General features: G+C 39.8%; 2 protein-coding genes across 2 annotated transcripts; both read left to right on the top strand.

Annotated features, from left to right (window-relative positions):
- Nucleotides 1-869: 869 nt before the first annotated feature.
- On the top strand, nt 870-2675 carry GPRIN2 (G protein regulated inducer of neurite outgrowth 2). Its single transcript, XM_077821127.1, has one exon. The coding sequence runs from the start codon at nt 870-872 to the stop codon at nt 2673-2675; it is 1806 nt and encodes a 601-aa protein (XP_077677253.1).
- A 4749-nt stretch (nt 2676-7424) lies between these two features.
- LOC144268185 (elastase-1-like) lies at nt 7425-18129 on the top strand. Its single transcript, XM_077822837.1, has 6 exons — nt 7425-7521; nt 8775-8884; nt 10509-10603; nt 14766-15046; nt 16103-16266; nt 17953-18129. The coding sequence occupies exons 1-6, from the start codon at nt 7425-7427 to the stop codon at nt 18127-18129; spliced, it is 924 nt and encodes a 307-aa protein (XP_077678963.1).

The raw sequence follows: 18129 nt of genomic DNA, 5'->3' as shown, positions 1-18129 counted from the left end.
CATGACAGTCTCTCTGAGGTAGGACAGATAACAGGGGAAATCCAGCAATAATCTGAATTGTTGTGGTTGGGTGGGTGTGAGTGTGTTAAGGTAACTGCCAGGAAAGGGGTAAATTTAGATCATATGCAGTGTGTGTTTGTACTGCTAGCAGCAGAATGGGAAAGCCACATGACTAGTCTCCTCTTTTACCTTTTTTAAACAATATTTAAATAAGGCTTTAAAGGATTTTCGGCTTATTTGGGGGAGGGGGCAGGGCAGGAGAGTTGATTTTTTTTTTTTTTTTCCAATTTAGAAACTTAAATCCAGTTTATGCTTGAAGACTCGATGACTGGATAATTTGTGAAAATCATGACATCACAAGGAACTAAAAGCTGAACAGCTGTGAGAGGAAATGATTTTTAATCTTGAAAACATTTTTGTGTTTTGTTTGTCACAACAGCTGTTTAACTTAGGTTCCTAATAACTTTTCTCCTGAGTGTTCATCTTTGTTTAAAAATGTGCCTTCCCTTCAGTTAAGTTGTGGGTGGTCACAGTGCCTGTCTCTGGACATCGTAAGACGTGGTTTTCAGTAAAATCAGGAGAGACTTGACTCTCCTTCTGTATCATGAAGTACAAACCCAATTTGGGAAAAACATCCTTTGTATAACAATCTTAATGGTAAAAACAAACTGATCCACTTGAGGATAAAGAAAGATGTTGTACTTTGATCTCTGGAGGCACATGCTTTTGACTATAAAAAGCAAGGAAAGCCTAAGCAATGGCTCCATAGGGATGATAAGTATTTCCTGATCTTGAGTATTGCTAATTACACATTCCTTCTTGAATTGTTTTTTAAAGTCTCTTTTCTTCCTGCAGGTCCCTTATTTGCCATGGCAGCCAACAGCCACCAGGTCCAAACCCATTCCCCTCAGGAAACACTAAATTCTGTTTGCCACCATCCCCTGAATCTGAACAGCCACCCTCTGTCTAAGAGTTCCTCAAGTCTGGCGTGCGTTGGGCAAGTGAGTTCTGATGAAAGACAGAGCAGCAAACAAGATCTCAAGAAGAGCCTCAGTAGTACTGTCTGCCAGACACAGGTGAGTGAGAATGATGTTGGAAGTACCCCTAGTTCTGAATGGTCTTCTACACAGTCGGGAATGGTGGAAAGTTCATCTGCTGTCAGAACCACGAGTGATCATGCACCAGGTGATAATGTGCAGAACAGAGCTACCACTACAAACCACTTCCTGACCGTTGACCAGATTCCAATATCCCTGGAAGAAAAGGACACTAGGATGCATGTCAAGAGTAGCACTGTTGAAAACATTTCTTCAGTCTGTGATACACACCAGCAAAGTGTGAATAGAACGGAAGGACTGGAAGCTGTAGTTCAGAGAAGCCATTCTGACCTAACATGCAGTTGCAAGCAGCAGAGTTCTGTCACCCACATGGAAACCAGTGCCACACACTCCATTATAAGTTCTTCTAGCAGTAGTTATGATACATCAGTGCATAACACCTCTTTCCTAAGACCGAGATATGGCTCTGGAACATATGAAAATACTCCTAACTATCAAAACCAGGTGACTCAGATTCCCACGTCATATAGCGACCAAAAAGTGCCCACAAACAGCTTTGACAGTGGCGGTATAACATATAACACTACCATTTATACAGATCCTGGAACATTTCACACTGCCATTCTAGGACCACACATGCCAGGAAGTGGTTTCCCAAACAGGACAATGTGCAGTCAATCAATTGGGCTTAGTCAAGGTGGCATGACTTACAATAACGTATCAAGCGGTATATACCCTGCCACAGTGATGACAATTCACAACAGCACTGCTCTACCCTGCAGTGCAAGGCAGGACTCTGCTATGAAGATAGATGGCACTGTTTCTGCCTATTGCCATTCTTTGCCAATACCATCTCTTCAACTTGTTCCAAGGTTGGTATGCTCAGTTAGTGAATCGGGAAGAGAACAGGTAACTCCTGGATATCGTCAGTCCTTGCCTACTTCAGATATCATGACCTTTCCTAAACTTGTGTCATCTGTTAGCGAATCAGGTCTGGATGCAAAGCGAATCCTGAAATGCTGTAGTATTCCTGGGGAGCATCTGTCACATGCTCAGCACTGCATTCAACAGAGCAGAGCTCAACAGGAAACGAAGGCTTCTTACATTGTGTTGCATGACCAGCAACGTGCAGATTTGATAATGAAGACTAAAGACACATGGACTATGACCTCTATGAATGACTTAACCAAAGGACTGAAATCTCCTCTTCAGTGCAAAGATGCAGAGGCACAAACCATTTCAACAGTGGAATGCAAGTCTGTGGCCACAAGCCCATCTGTTGTAGCTGAAGGTCACCCTCATGTGTTCCCAGAGGTTAATTTAGAACATGACCAAGAGGCCCCAAAGTCTCCAGTACGTGAAGTGAGATGGGATGATGAAGGGATGACATGGGAAGTATATGGGGCAGCAGTGGACCCAGAAGTTCTTGGATTAGCCATTCAAAAACATCTTGAAATTCAGATAGAACAATTCCAGACAGAGCCTATAGAGCTCTCTAGGAAAAGTACTGAGGAGTCACCTCCAGCTAAAGAGGCAAAGAAAAGGCCATTTAGAACAATGATGCACTCTTTGAGACACCCAAGCTGCTGTGCCCGTTCCAATACTGTTGTGGAGTGAACATAGCTACATGACTGCAACATTTAAACTGTCTTGTAAATAAACATTACAACTTAAGACTTAACGCAGCTAGTGTGGACAATCCAGTCACTTTAGAATAGGGTGGGAAACCGTGAGTTGACATAAAATAAGAAACTCCAAGGAGATCTATTACCTGAGAACTCAACAAGAAACTCCAAGGAGATCTATTACCGGAGAAAGCAGAAGGGTTGTATATTTGTAGCTCCTTGACTTTTTTGTTTACTATAGTATTCCTCTGTCCTTGTGTATTAGATGTGAATAATATTACAAGCAATGATACACTTTTTTTCTAAAAGACAGATCTTTTAAGGTCATGTTATTGTACTTTGTACTTTAATAATTTCTAGTTAGGAAAACTTTTTAAAAATACAACTTACATTCTTTAGCATCCTATTAGATTGAAATTGTTTGGGGAAATAGTATGCTGTTTTTAAAAACTATAACATAATTGCATTTTAGACTTTACAGAGCCATAAATACCACTTTAGTAATATATAAAGGGCATAATATTAATTACACTGTAATTGCTATATAGTTAATGAGTAAGAGTGATCTGTAATATAAATGTGCAGAGTAACTTCAATTCTGCTAGTCTGACTTAATTCTATACATCACATATGTCACGGACAATGTATAGATAGACGACACTACTGCAACATCACTTAAATTAGTCTATATAGTTATAATGAATTACATGATAAGTATCCAAAGGAATTAGTACTTGCAATGTAACTAAGACATAAATGTACAATATTGCCAAAGATACCTAATGAATCATGAATGACTCATGTAATGTGAATTTTATCCTGAATAACTCTTTCTTACAAACACATGACACAAAAAAAGGATCTCAGGTTAGTCTGTCATACTGTGTCTATATTACAGATTATACGTGGTCAGTTTGGTTTCCTGACATTAAATGTAATTTTTAGTGATTTCTGGATGTGCATCTACATTGAATTGTGATTTTTTTAAAAAACTGCATACGTGATAAATGTATAGTCACAGGGATGCCTATTTGGATGTGTACAGTACACTAGCGGAGGGGCCATCCTGAACAACTTGCCCTCCACCAACCTCGTGTCCTCATTTGGCTGGAGTGAAACATGTTCCTAAAGTCTGGTTTCTGTTCATTTGCTTTTAATATAATGCAACTTAAACTATAAGGTTAAAATTTCCAGCTAATTGATTTGCCATGTGAACTGTAGGATCCCCTCTTCCCAAAATGTGTGTGTGTGTTCACACACAAATTTTGGGAAATCATTTGAAAATAATGGGATAGTTCTGATCACTGTAATTTTTTTCAAAATAATTGTAATAAGTCCTAAAATAGTATTGGTATTGATTAGAAGGGAATTGTAAGCGGAAGAAGAGACCAATTAGGATCAATGTCTCTTAAACAATGATAGGCTGCTATACAGTGTAGATTAGAAGCTAGTACTACAACTACTAGGTTATATAAACCGCTGCAGTGAATAAACCTATAGTACTGTACTGGCACAGATTTGCTACTACATTACCAATATCTGATTATCACTGTAGGAGAAAAATAAACAGCAAATGCAGGGGAAGGACAGCAAGGCAATCAGGTCAATGTCTTGCTAATCAAAAAAAACAGATGCTCCCTTATTTTGGGCATTTCAGGTCTTTAGGCTTCTAATTGAGTCACTGTGGTTTGTTAACAAATATAGTGTGCGCATCTGCGGATTTCCTTTGCTTTTGGAAAGGATTAAAATAGAAGAGATTTTTAATGGGAATTTAGGAAAACTAAAATATTCATCTGAATATTAACTCTGTGGATGAAATATGAAAACTGCCTCTTTTTTTAAACTGCCTCTCTTTTCACTTTGGATGTGGTCCTTGGAAAGTTACTTTTCGCATTTTGAATCTAAATGCCTGTCAGGTAACACGTTACAAAGCTGTTCCCTTCTAGGTCACTTCTAGGTCACTTCTAGGTCACTGGTTCAGTTCTAGTCCAAATTGGAGTTCTTTGATCTCCAAGACTTTCATGAGCACTAACCAGGCTCCAGTTTTTTTGAGAGACAACAAATAACACCAGCACTTACTAAAATAATAAAAATAAAAAATATGCCTGTTGATCTTTTTTTAATCTGGCCCTGGGATTACAAACCATATACTCTGAGCTTGGTGAACCTGAATCTGCACCAAGACTCCAAGATGAGAATTTCCATCCCCAGAGGCTCCACTTGCCTTCATGTGAAAGAATGCAAACTGGCAATGAATTCAAGACAACCTGGTATTCTGCCTCCCAGTGTGGCTAATTGCTGGTACTTCAGAGGAAAAGAATCCCTACTCCCTATAAGGCAATTAGCCAGTTGTTCAAAGAGGTATGTGTTTGGGGAGGCATTTCTTCCTGCCGTCCTTATGATCTGAAGCAATAAGAAAGGATCACTTCTGTGGTGGCAGACTCATTACACAATTATTTAGCTTTTTTGTAAATCCAAGGAAATAGTGATCTGCCAGTAAGCGTGGTGAGGTAAGAGGTCCTTGGTGGGACAGAAGGTTGTTTGTTCCTTGTTAAAATTAGAACAAAGTCATATAGTTCTTTGTAGGAAAAACACTTTTTGGGGAAGGGTGCGGCTAAGCCATAATGTCTGATGTGGGGCTCTTACCACAAGGTTGGGAGCCAGAAATTTCTGAGTTCTAGCCTTGGAACTGACCCTTACATTCTCTGTCACTTGGGCAAGACACTGCTCTCATGAGTTTTCCCAGCTGTGAAGGTAATACTTGCAACTGTTCCTTGCAGCCATGTTGAGGAGATTAATTCATGGTTTCAAAGCTCTTTGAAAATAAAAAATGCTATAATAGTGTTAAGTAGTATTGTTAATTGGAAAAAAAGGGTGGGAGAAGAATGGTTTATTAGATGGAAATAAGTACGTTCAGTAAACCCTTAGTGTGGGCTAAATAACCATACAGAACACTTCATGACACTAGTCATTTATGTCTTGCTTTCTTGGCTAGGAAGATAGAGATTATGGGGTTTACTTGGTTTATAAATTACATTTTTTTCACTTTCTTCAGCAAAATAGCTTTGAAATGAGGGGCTCAATTAAAAACCAATGTCTAACCCACATCTTTTTTAAAATCTCACCCCGTTAATAGTTCATGTTGCTGGATTCATCTAGCCATTTGAGGATAAGAAACCGGTGACTGTAAGTTCCTCTGGGCAGAGCCCTTATTTTTCAATATGCCTGTAACTACCGCACACCCTTGTATCACTACAGACAATGAAAATGAGTAGTGCTGTCTAGCCTCCTGTGTTGAACTGGACATTCTAAATAGGATAGCTCTGCAATAGGGCAGAAAGGTAACAGGATGTGTGTTCATTTTGCATGGAGAGTGTAATTTGTAGATGAACAAGATCTGTGTTTTTCTTATTTGGAAAGATGAAATGTCAGTCTTGCAGCTAAAGACACTGGTTGTTTTAAGAATGAATGTTCTCAATATCACCACCACTTTATAAAATGAGAGATTCAGCTTCCTGGCCTAGAGAGATTGCAACTGCCATTGGGGAGTACTGTACAACTGGTTCATTTCCTCTTCCTGTCACCCCCTTTCAGGGCTGACATGGGCTTGCAGAACTGAAGCTCCTGTTTGGAAAAGAAAGCCCCAAAGAATAACGGGATTTAATTAAGAAAAGGAAACTTAGGTTGAATATCAGAAAAACCTTTCTTATGATTATGTGGAACATCCTTTCAGGGGAAGTGCTGGATGTCCAATTTCTTCACACATTTAACTCTTGTCTGTATCAGATCAAGAAACACACTTGCAGGCTTTGCTGCAGTTGTTTGAATGTACAGTTTCTGCCTCTCTAAAGCTCTAGAAATTCTGGCTCTTGAGCTTACCGTCATCACATGCAGAAGGGTCAATGCATTCAGATAGCAGAGTACTAAGCTGCAGTCTGTAAGTCTTTAGAAGCATTAATCCCAACTAATATGTGACTTAAACAGATGCCATCTATCTTATTATCAGCCATCCATATACTACAGAATACATTGCTCAAACAACATTTCAAGGGAATTTTTAAAAGGAAGGGAATAAACACGAATGAGGAAATGATGCCAAAAAATCTTAACCCTCTTCCAACCACATACTGTTTTCTTACTGGCAAAAAAGCAACCCCAGCAACAATTAACCACATGGTGTTGCAAGCTGTTTAGCCTCATGAGGAGAGATTTTGTTCCCTATGTGGTTAAAGGTAGCATAATTTAATGAATCTGGGTCAAGAGCTTTCAATGAATTAAAGTGTGTTTGTGTTACTTCATAGAAAATAGGTTCCCTAGCCCCATCTGCTGCTCAGTGGTTGGATCTGCCACTCATTTTTATCAAGTAATAAAAATTCAATGGCTTTCTTCATTTGAGCTTGTAAATCATTAATCATAAAGTGGATGTTGGACCAAAATTCCCAAAACATACGACAGTACCTTGCAGAAATGCCCATTTTGTTTGTGCCTTCCAGTGTAAAACTGCTGATGAGAACCACCCTCCCACAGCCAGTCATAACAAGAATGCTAACCACAGGCAGAACCATCCAGGCCTTGGTGTTTTGATCTGCCCTGCATTGTTTTGCTGTAGTTATCATGAAAGTAACAACAAGCTGTGGTGTTTATGGTCCTGTCCCTCCAGTGTCATGTTCAGTAATGACACTTGTGCTGCAGTACAAAAATTCAGTCTCTCTTCTTTTCTCATCTGATCAAGTTCTTGACAATGATTGTAGACGGTTTGCTTATGCTGCTGTTAGTGCTTTCTTTAGCACAAGCATCTTCAGTCCAGAATGCACGTCATCCCAAATTCCTGAACGTCGGTAAGTTGACACTACATGATCTCTTTTTTTGAAAAAACTATTAAACAGGCTAATGCCATTAGCCAGTGGATTTTAATTCAGCAGATCCTGTGCACACGCTTAAACTTGTTTGATAAGCTCGTTCCTTCCCTGCTTAATAGTGCTCTCTGTTGCCAAATGTTCCCCCTTCTCCGCATCTGCAATATATCTACTATAACTATGACTTGATTAGTGCCATAACACTGTTGGCTGTTAATGATACCAAACCCTAATGGCTGCTCCCTAGAAACTGGCAAAAAAACCCAAAAACAACCAGATAATAATAATAATAATTAATACCATGAGGTGAAACGGGGCACCTCGGGTCAAATCAGAAGGAGCTATTTGGGTTCCATGAGGATTTCTTTCTTTGGTCAAATGCTCAGCAACCCTACCTAATAGCCCAAATAAGTCATTTCTTCTGCTCCTAGGTAAGAAGTTGCCATTTCTGTTAATATTTTGAAAGCCCCATTTTAAAAGGGAAGTCTTGGAGACTCCAGTGACGGCACTGACACCTGGCAAGATTGTCATGCACCTGATTTACACACTGGAACCAATTGTGTGACTAGAGATTGCAGGATCAGGCTCCTGATGAAGGGTGGGCTATTTTTAAATACCCAACTTTGTACTTTTAATTCACATTTCTTCAAACCTGTCAAGGGCATTTGTCCCTATTGCCTTGTGCCTCCATGGTAAATATGAAGTTTCTGAAAGATGCAGTTTGAGGTATCTGAGTGAAAATTCAAAAGAATGTGTCCAATAAACCAGTAACACAAAACCAATAAAAGATCTGAAAATCTTCTCACAATAAGATATCTCCAAAGTAGTCAAACAGAAAGTGATCACACATTCCAGAGAAACAATCATTTGTAAATTGAGAAGCAAAAGGAATTTTGGCCCAAAAGCAAACTAGTCATAGACATTTGAAAATAGCAGCTGTGGGTGTAAAAACTAATAAGCTCACACAATAAACTCTTCCATGTATTTTATTGATCTATTTGAAGTTTAAAATCTATTAACTTTTTTACTATCACTATACATGCATGCATAATTGTACAAAAGAGAGTAATATGAATACAAGGCTGGTGAATACAGTACATTGTTAATGATTGTCATTTTACCCCATTTTTCCAAATTCTCTGCATGTTTGAGTTGCATGCCCCATCATTTCAGAATCAGCCTACTACTGTTAGAACATGATCTTGCGGACTTATTTATTTAGCTATGTATTTTAGATTGGCCAACAAACTGTGGTGTTCCATATTTTCAACCAAACACGGTGGAGAGGATTATATCAGGCAACGAAGTAAGGCCACATTCTTGGCCTTGGCAAGTCTCATTACAGGTAACAATGACCTTTAGACAGAGTAACAAACCTGGCTGTCCTTTGTCAGTACAACATTTTTATTGAAGTCAGTAATAAAGTTATTAAGAGTGTGTGTGCAGCCAAGCAAGTGAATGTAACTTGTGTCTCTATATTGTGCCACAAGCTTCTCCTACTGAAGTCAATGGTAAAATGTATGTATAGATAAAGAGTGCTTTTCACAAATCTTTAAATAAAGGGATTGCAGTCTAAGAACTATTTATATAATTTTATATATAAGTAGTTTCTTATGGTTGTAAAATATTTGTGAGCTACAGTATGTAGCCATCAAACCTGAATTGAAGTATACTTTCCAAAAAGTTGATGGAAGCACATTTAATTAAGGATTTAGTCATCCCAACCCCCCTGAAACCAACTGGTGAAATTTTCTTTTCTCTCTTTAACTGCCCTGTATATTTAATAGTAGGAGGACTGGCCACTTTAAAAATAAATTTTAAAACCGAGAATTGTATAGCAGCTTCATGGGAAAATAATTCCCTAGAAAATAATGAAGACTTGGTTACAGATGCAGGCAAGAGGGATGAAATAGAAAGAAGAGGGATGGAGGGTATTTCTGTATGACATTGGTGAAAATACAGAACTTCAAGACAGCAACACATTTTCATCATTAGTAATATCGTCTGTTTTGTATCTAAGCAAAGTAGATTGGTATGTGACTGAATTATTCCACCACAATAAAAAAAGGAGATCATAGTCTCATTCATCCAGAAGGAGTCTTTTATAAACTGGTTTCTCCAGAACCTCTAACTCAGATAGTCCCCTACTTTCCACCACTGATACCTTTTTCTTGGTCATCAAAGAAGACTATATTTCTGCAGGAGAAAGCTCAGTCAGGGAAGAGAATGGGATGTATATATAAAGAATCAATAATTGAAGTGTGGCTGACATCTGATAATTTGGATGTGGAAATGGATAACATGCAAGGGCAAATTAAGTTAAAAATAACTTACCATAATCTATGATTTAAATAAAATGAGAGATAATGGGCTGTGATAGGATTCACAAACAAAACACAAAGGAGTCTTCCGTGCAAGATTCTTCTGTCCTTGTCTTCCATATTAATGTTGTTACCCTCCATGTGTTTACTGCAATGTTGGAAGAGGAACCAACAGGGGGATGCAAAGAAGGGAGTGATGTGATGAGAACAACAAACAAGGTAAATGATCCTTGCAACAATGTTTTGAATAGACTTGAGGGGGCAATAGGGCTGGCCTCAATGCTAGAAAAGACCAGATTACAGCAGTAAAACATAATAATGAGGGCTTGGCAGTCTGGACATACAAATATCTTCATAATTATTGCTTATTAGTTAACAGTGGTTTTCACTACCCCATCTTTATTCCACAATGGCATTAGCAGACAGGTCTTTCTTAACAATTCTTTAGCATCATTTTACACACAGAAAAAAGAATGCCGGGGTAAACAGATTTCTTCCACAACTGCTAGTGACACATATTGCTCGGTAGAGGGCACTTTAGTTCATCCATTAGCCACCATTAGTTCATCCATTCCTTTCAAGTGCCCAAGAATGAAATCTCCTCTGACATAAAGTTCTATTATTTTCTAACTTTATTTTTCTTTCTAGGTTTGGACTAGAACAAATAGCAAATTTATTCATGTTTGTGGAGGGACTCTCATTCACAAAAGCTGGGTTCTCACTGCTGCCCACTGCTTTCAGAAGTAAGTTTTACATTTGCAGTTTTTGCTTGAGTTCTTGGAGGTTATGGAATATATTTTTGTATACTCATTACCACTGAAAGCAGAAATAAGTGCAGAATTACATGTATTCTGTACTTCAGCCATTGTGACTCAGAGCCACCATGAAAAGGGACATCAGAAAGACTGACAGAAATTAGGGTTACCGTATTTGAACATTCAAAAAAGAGAACATTCCATGGAGGGGGGGTATTTGCTCGCACCCCCCCACCTCGCCCCAACCACCCCTTCCCTGCCACCCCTTCCCTGCCCCCATTCCAACCCCTTCCCCAAAGTCCCTGCCCCAACTCCATCCTCGGCCCGGCCCTGCCTCCTCCCCTGAGCGTGCGGTGTTCCCTCTCCTTCTCCATCCCAGCCAGACAGCCACCCCCCCCCCCCCCCCCCTCAGACCAGCATTGCTGGAAACACAGGAGGAAGCCGTAACAGGGCACTTAACATATATTCCAGCACAGCCTTTGAAGCTGTGAAAAGCACAGGTGTGCTGCTACAATGTGCCTCTGGGAGCAGATACAACGATTAAGCTCACAGCAGGCAGAGGCCCTGTGACAGACATGGCTCTTAGCCCCTACTAAATAGCGTGATGCGCACACACACCAACATCCTAGGTGGGAAAATATTTACCTTGATAAAAGAAATGTCCAGTAGTCGAAACTTATTGTTTCTCTCCCTTGCAAGTGTAAACTACTCTTGCGAAAGCTGGCGTCACCCAGACAGACCAGCCTCAATTTGGCATAAGAAAGGAGAAAGAGAATAAAGGAGTACAGAGGTATAAGTAGGGGACCTACAGCACCATGATTTTTGAGTGCTTTTCACTATCTATCTGCTGGTCAGATAAGTGACAGCCTCCCAAGGCTTCTGCAGCTAAGAGGGTCCCTAAGCCTTGTCCCTTATTCGTCTTTCCGCGGAATTGAGTGACCGATCCTGGCTTGGCACCGCTGGAATCGAGAGATGCAAGGAGGGTAAGAAGCACCCACACCTGATCTCCTATCTTTAGTGTACACATATTTTGAAATAGAGCTCTATACTTTGTTTTCTTTCTTTGGGATTGTGGCTTCAGTTTTGTAACTTGTTTGTGTGTGTAACATCTCTACATTTAAATAAGTAGGCACTAGCAATTTTGTAACCACATGATTAGAATCTAGCTTAATAAATTTTGGTAACCATTTATGCATAAGCCTGACTTGTTTTCTCTGGTTTACTGTAAAGCAGCCAACACAATTAAAGAACCTCAGCCGTTTTGGCTCTAAAGCCTGGCCATTAGGTGAGAGTACTAAGAGCCTAGCGTTGAGTTGTGCCGCCTCCACGGGGCAAACTCTTGGGGCACCTGTCAGTCAATCCTGGCTGCCCGCTGCGAAGGAGCTCTGAGCTCTAGCAGTTAAAGTCACGGGTGGTTAGGACCTTGGGGCATCCGTCAGCCTAGCCCGGGCTGCCTGCCGCGAAGGGACAGTGCGTCCTAGTGGTTAAAGTCACGGATGGTATAAACGGGCATAGCTGGCACCTCACCAAACATCCTTGGCCGTCGGCTAACACCCTCCCAGCTACACGAAACAGCTGTTTTGCAGCGCAAGCGCTGGGAGCTAGGGGGAAAAGGCAGGCATTCTCTCGAGTGATCAACATTCACTTTCTTTCTCGAGTGATCAACATTCACTCTTTCTTGAATGATCAACTCTTCTTTGGGGAAAAATAATAATGGCAAAATCCCAGACGTTTTCAGATATTTAAAAATTCCTCCTGGATGGTGATTTAAGAATCAAAAAGCCAGACATGTCTGGGAAAATATGGACGTATGGTAACCCTGCTGATCAAGGGAAATTGTGCATACCAGTGGGGTGGTTCTTAAACTTACTCCTGGGGCATTCAAGGCAAAAAACTAAAAATTCTGGGCACAATATTTTAAAATTCTGCAGATTTTATTTGTCAAAATAACACTACATAATCACACCAGTTTCAATTATTTTGATAATTTATTTCAAAATACCTGTCAGCAGGTATGTCTCTAACAATACAGACACACAAAAATTCCCCCAGGAACAAAGAAACCCTATAACAACCCAGTTCCTATTTCTCTTTCACCTTCCCCACCCACCAGAGCCCAGTGGGGGGGGAGGGGAGGGAAGATACCCACAACCCCTTCTCCACAGAGCCTAGCTGCACGGCCCCCCCAGCCAATACATCCAAACCCCCTCCTCCCCAGAGCCCAGCCATGGCGCCCCCTAGCCCAGACACCTGCCTCCCTACCCGCCAGAGCCCAGGGATCCAGAGGGAGAAACAACCTGATGCTCAGTGTCAGGTTTTCACGGAGTTTCCTGCGCACTGCCCTCTCCTTCCCTCAGGGCATGCTGGGAACTGCAATTGCCAGGAACCCTCTAGCTCTCTCCCCCTCCCTCACAGCGGTGTCTTCTATGTGTGAGCTGTGCTCTGCTGGGTCCAGCAGCCCCTAGTGGCAGCTAGCAGCACTGCAGCCCACTTCTATGGGGCAAAGGAAATTCTGTGTGCTCGTTAATTTCTGGAAAATTCTGCATTGCGCAGTGGTGCAGAACTCCCCCAGGAATATAAACTGGGGAACATAACCTAGAAATTAGGGTGTTAATAGCAAAAGAAAAATCCATCAAAATGCAAAAGATGACAACCATGGGATATTACTTAGGAAAATATATTGAAAGAAAGCATATAAATGAGGTCAAAAGAACTTTTAGTTTTTTTACGTGGACTGAGAAATATACCATCACAGAAAGGAATAAAATCAAGCAAATATGGATTTACCCAGTTCTTAAAATGTCTTGCTTTCTGCGATCAATGTTCCAAACTTGTTCTTGAACAAACAAAAAACCACTATTATTCTTTCATATAATGACACATAAAGCAGTTATTTTCTGTACTTGGTAAATTTTCTTTGTATTTAGTGTTCCTTTTCTTGTACCATGTATGATAATGACCTGTGAATGTGTCACAAATTTGGTAACTCCCCTTTTAAAATAATTGTAATGTAGTTTTTAGTTTATACAGTATGGAGAAGCCATGCAGGTGAAGTACAGTGTAAAACAAGTAACAATAGAAACTAATGCAACTGATCTTGCATTGATCTTGTTCAACAATAAGTCATTCCAACTATTCAGTAAGTTACAGTCTAACTAAGAAAACTTCAAACTTTCTGAAAAATATCTGGCCAACCTCCATGCCAATATGTAATTTGGTGTAAGATTAAAATTCACCCTGTTGCAAAGACCCTGTGTAAAGCCTGTCATGCCACTTAAGCTGCACGGTGGTAAAGCTTGACAGATTCAGTAGCTAGAAATCCCATCTAAAGCTACAAGTCCTATGTCCTGCCCATAGTTAGAGCAGTGAGGGAATGAATTCCATTCTCTCCAGTCCTCATTTAGGCCTCAACTCAGCAAGGTTCTTAAGCATGCACCTATCTTTAAGCACAGGAATAGTCCCAGTAAATACTTCCTGAATGAGAGCTGAAGTTCCTGGTATAAAGCACATTTACTCAGGAGGAATGCATTTTACCCTAAAGAAATGTATAAAATTCATTCCTTTTTCTCAGTCAACTAGAAATGGTACTGAATCTTTGATGCAAAACCTTGTTATACATTCATGTGCAGTGTCCAAAGGAGGAGGACAAGTGCACTAAGCCTCTAAACCTGCTTTTTATTGTTGTATTTTATAGATACTTCCTAAGCATCTATAATATGTTTATTCCCACTGTATATGGAGGCCTGCTGTAAATAATGATGCATTGTTTCCTCCTGAAGTGAAGAGTCAAACTGTATCTTTGTTGCTGTTAAATACTAGGAAAGCTGCTCTTTACATTTATTGTGTCAGCAGAATCCTTTAAAGTAATTTCTAATCTACTTCTTTGGCAGGATCTCATTTTTCATCATAAATATACCCCCACTCATTTCAGCAGGCTACCATTTTGCACTTCTAAACAATGTCATTTTAAACTCACAACATTTTATTTGTCAAAATAACACTACATAATTGCAAGTTTGGGGTAAACAGCCTTCTGGTCAATTATGTGAGTGTGGGGAGTATTGCACATAATAATTAGGTGGAAAAAACTCATTAAAAAGAGGGCATTAGGTTCAATATAATGACACCCTATGTTGTTTTAATTTTTTAGAGGAAAGGTAGAAGATGCAGCAAACTGGCGAATTCTCCTGGGCAAGCATAACCTTAATCGTACCGAATCCACAGAGCGAGTCTACCGTGTGAAGCGAATTTATCAACATGAGCATTTCTGCTACCCTCACCTAAATGAGCTGGATTATGACATTGCCTTGGTCAAGCCTGTAGAAGACATTATAACAAACCATTTTATTCACTATGCCTGCCTGCCTAAGAGAGACAGCACTCTTCATCCAGGACAATTCTGTTGGGTGACTGGATGGGGGAACACAAGAGGTACTTCTGAGTGCTTCTCATAGCATGGGTTCAGAGGTTAGACTTCACGAGTCTGTGGAAGGTGAATGCCTGTCAGAGACCAACTTTTAGCCAGTTATTCTTTGAAATTCCAATGATATAGAGGAGGATTATTTTAAAAGCACATAGCAATATAGGCAGGGTACCTTCATATATGCTGAGGCACAAGAAAACCAAATAGCTTACCTAGTATAACAGCACTTCTTGAAATAGGTGACTGACTTATTCTCTTAAATGTTACTGTTATAACAGCATAACCATAGCACCTAGGAGTCCCAGTCAAAGTCAAGAACCCTATTGTGCTGGGTACTGTATAAACACAGAACAGTCCCTGCCCCAAAGAGTGTACATGACATTTTGGTAACAGTTACTGCCCATGCTACCATAATACCTGCATACTTGCACAGCTAAATCTTTCAACAACCATTCAGATTTTATTCTGAGGTTCTTCCCTGTTTTCATGTTAATGTATGTATTTATTTATTTATTTTATATTTGGGTAGAACATTTGAGGTTCCAGTCTGGATTACAGCCCCATTTTAAGCACTGTACAAACATCTGTGATACAATCCTTGCCCCAAAGAGCTTATATTCTAACTAATGCCCATGAAAAGTGCCAGGCTCTTTAGTCCTGGAGACTGAAGTCTCATTATCTGCAAAACAGATAAAACATGGACAGCAGCATTACAAACCTCCCTCTGCTGCCCTGCCACCATATCATGACCCTGCCCAGGGATGAATGAATAGTTGGATCCTGTGACAATAAATTGTGGGGAAATGCAATTTCATAGTTGACTATACTTGTGGAATAAACACATACACAATATAATTATTTAAAACAAACAAAAAATCTGAATTAACAAATTGGAAACAAAAGTGGAATGGTGGGAATCTTTTAATCTGGAACAAAGTAGACCCAAGTTCTTGTAACTTGTACATGAATACTGTTAAATTACATTCCATGTCACTTGAAATGTTCATATTTAGAACGGAAATGTTTTTCATGTTCCCTTTTCTCATCTATTTTATCTATTTAAGGTGGGAAAGAAAACCTGGCTTTGTCTGAGGTTTTGAACCAGGCCAAGTTACCAGTCATAGATTTCAGTACATGTCGCCTAAAGAAGTTCTGGGGAGACAGAGTTCGGCAGTCAATGCTCTGTGCTGGATTCAGGGACACTGGGGAGCCTCCTGCTGCCTGTCAGGTACAAAACTCAGCTGTTAATTCCAACTATGAATGAAAACATCAGGCTGTTCAGTACAGGGGTAGCTAACATGTAGTTTGTGGCTTTCTAAAAAACGGCCTGCTGCTGCCCCTATCTTTAAAGAGAAGTGTGTGTGGCCTGTGAATATTATACTCTCAATATGCAAGGGTCCATACTGCATGCTGGGATATGTAGTTTTCAAGGGGCATACTCCCATGTTCGGGATAAAGGCTGTTGCAAGCTTCTCTGTTAAAAGCAATTAAGAGGTTTAAACGTGGTATTTAGTAGGACAACGTTTGGACATCCCTCATACAATTGGAGAGAAATAGTTTTAAAGCAGTGGCATAGACTAGGATTGTCAGAGGCCTCAAATTACAGAAGACTGGCCTGGTTTGCAGCATTAGTTCTGTATCCTGACCTCAATGTTGGGGGGAGTGGGAGTGACAATTGGGAAGAGATTATTTTAAGCCCATTGCAGTTCAACAATATATGGAAAAATGTTCATAGCTGTATATATCCTTAGAAAAAAGGTTGCTAAAAATGCCCCAAACTGCTGCAAAGGTATCTCTTGTCAAAAGCTTGTGTATTATCACTTTTTGACTAGTCAAATTAAAGGTATTTAACTTTTCCACCTCTTTGTATTATAATGAGTGAAAGATATGTACCAATTCCAAGGTAATTTCTAGGAATATATTATTTCATATATTTTATGATGATTTTTGGTCAGGCATTACTTAAGGGAATTAATAAATTGTTTTATTTTTGGATGTGGGAAGACTTGGGGAGTGTTAATTTTTAGTGCTTGTGAAAAGTGACTGGTAGCCCTGAATACTGAAGTTATTTGTATTTCCCATAGATCAGCTACAGCACAAGCAGCTGTAGTGCAAACTTCCCTACACAATGCTGTCAACATGCCCTTTACCCTCTCTGGATGCATCCCTTCAAGAATTACTAAAGTAATTGGCTCATTGGCCTATGCAGTCCTTGACCTCTCTGCTATGACTGCCCAACTGTAGGGCATATTAGTGTCAGCAGAAATGGTTTTTGTGATCTGTACATTTTTCTAGTAGGAATCGGATCAAGACCACTAATTCACTTCATGTGGGCCACTGAACACCCATCAGATGTTAGTAATGACCAACCTAGTCTTGATCCAGACCTATGATTTAAGAGATGAAACACATTGTATACTGTATTATACAATATACATTGTATATTGTATTTGAATCATCCACTTTCTTAATCCAATAAATGATTAGACAGCTTTAAAGAACAAGGAGCTGACTCAGTCTGCATCTAATATCCTTATGTGTTTGGCAGAAAATGCTGTTCAGGTGGCCCATGTTGTTTTGAAACTGTGCAGTTTAGGTAATCCTAAAGAGGACTCTAACCTGACAGCTAAATCTCATCAAGAGTATCCTTCTAAAACATGGTGCTTTCGTCGCTTCTTGTAAGTAGCACAAGATGCCTCAGAGTTAAGAACTCCAGTGTAGCTCTACATCCTTTTCTATACCTTAATGACACCTGTTAAAAATAGATCTAGGAGTGTTTTATGCATTATGTGACATGCAAAAAGTCTGATTTGTTCTGTTTGTTAATAGAGCTATTAAAGAGCACAAAGTCATTGGCATGTAAGCAATTTCTTGCAATTCCAAGTCCTGTCTAATGGTTGTTTGTTTCTTCCAGGGAGATTCAGGTGGACCACTGGTCTGTCAGATTAGAAGAGAAAAGTGGGAAGTGCATGGTGTAGTTAGCTTTGGACCTATTGGATGCAAAGTGGAGAACAAACCCAGTGTCTTTACAAGGACTTCTGCTTACATTTCCTGGATTGAAGCAACCAGAATCCGGGACTTCTTTTTGTAA

This window comes from Eretmochelys imbricata, chromosome 7, assembly GCF_965152235.1.
Source record: "Eretmochelys imbricata isolate rEreImb1 chromosome 7, rEreImb1.hap1, whole genome shotgun sequence".
Classification (NCBI taxonomy): Eukaryota; Metazoa; Chordata; order Testudines; family Cheloniidae; genus Eretmochelys; species Eretmochelys imbricata.
The sequence above is the reverse complement of the archived record's forward strand: the minus strand, read 5'-3'. Positions and strand labels throughout refer to the sequence as shown.

Excerpts from the sequence above, each read along its gene's own strand:
- GPRIN2 (XM_077821127.1), top strand. The coding sequence starts at position 870 with ATGGCAGCCAACAGCCACCAGGTCCAAACCCATTCCCCTCAGGAAACA.
- LOC144268185 (XM_077822837.1), top strand. The coding sequence starts at position 7,425 with ATGATTGTAGACGGTTTGCTTATGCTGCTGTTAGTGCTTTCTTTAGCA. Across the intron at positions 7,522-8,774 it reads TCCCAAATTCCTGAACGTCG|ATTGGCCAACAAACTGTGGT; the intron begins GTAAGTTGACAC and ends TATGTATTTTAG. Across the intron at positions 16,267-17,952 it reads AGCCTCCTGCTGCCTGTCAG|GGAGATTCAGGTGGACCACT; the intron begins GTACAAAACTCA and ends TGTTTCTTCCAG.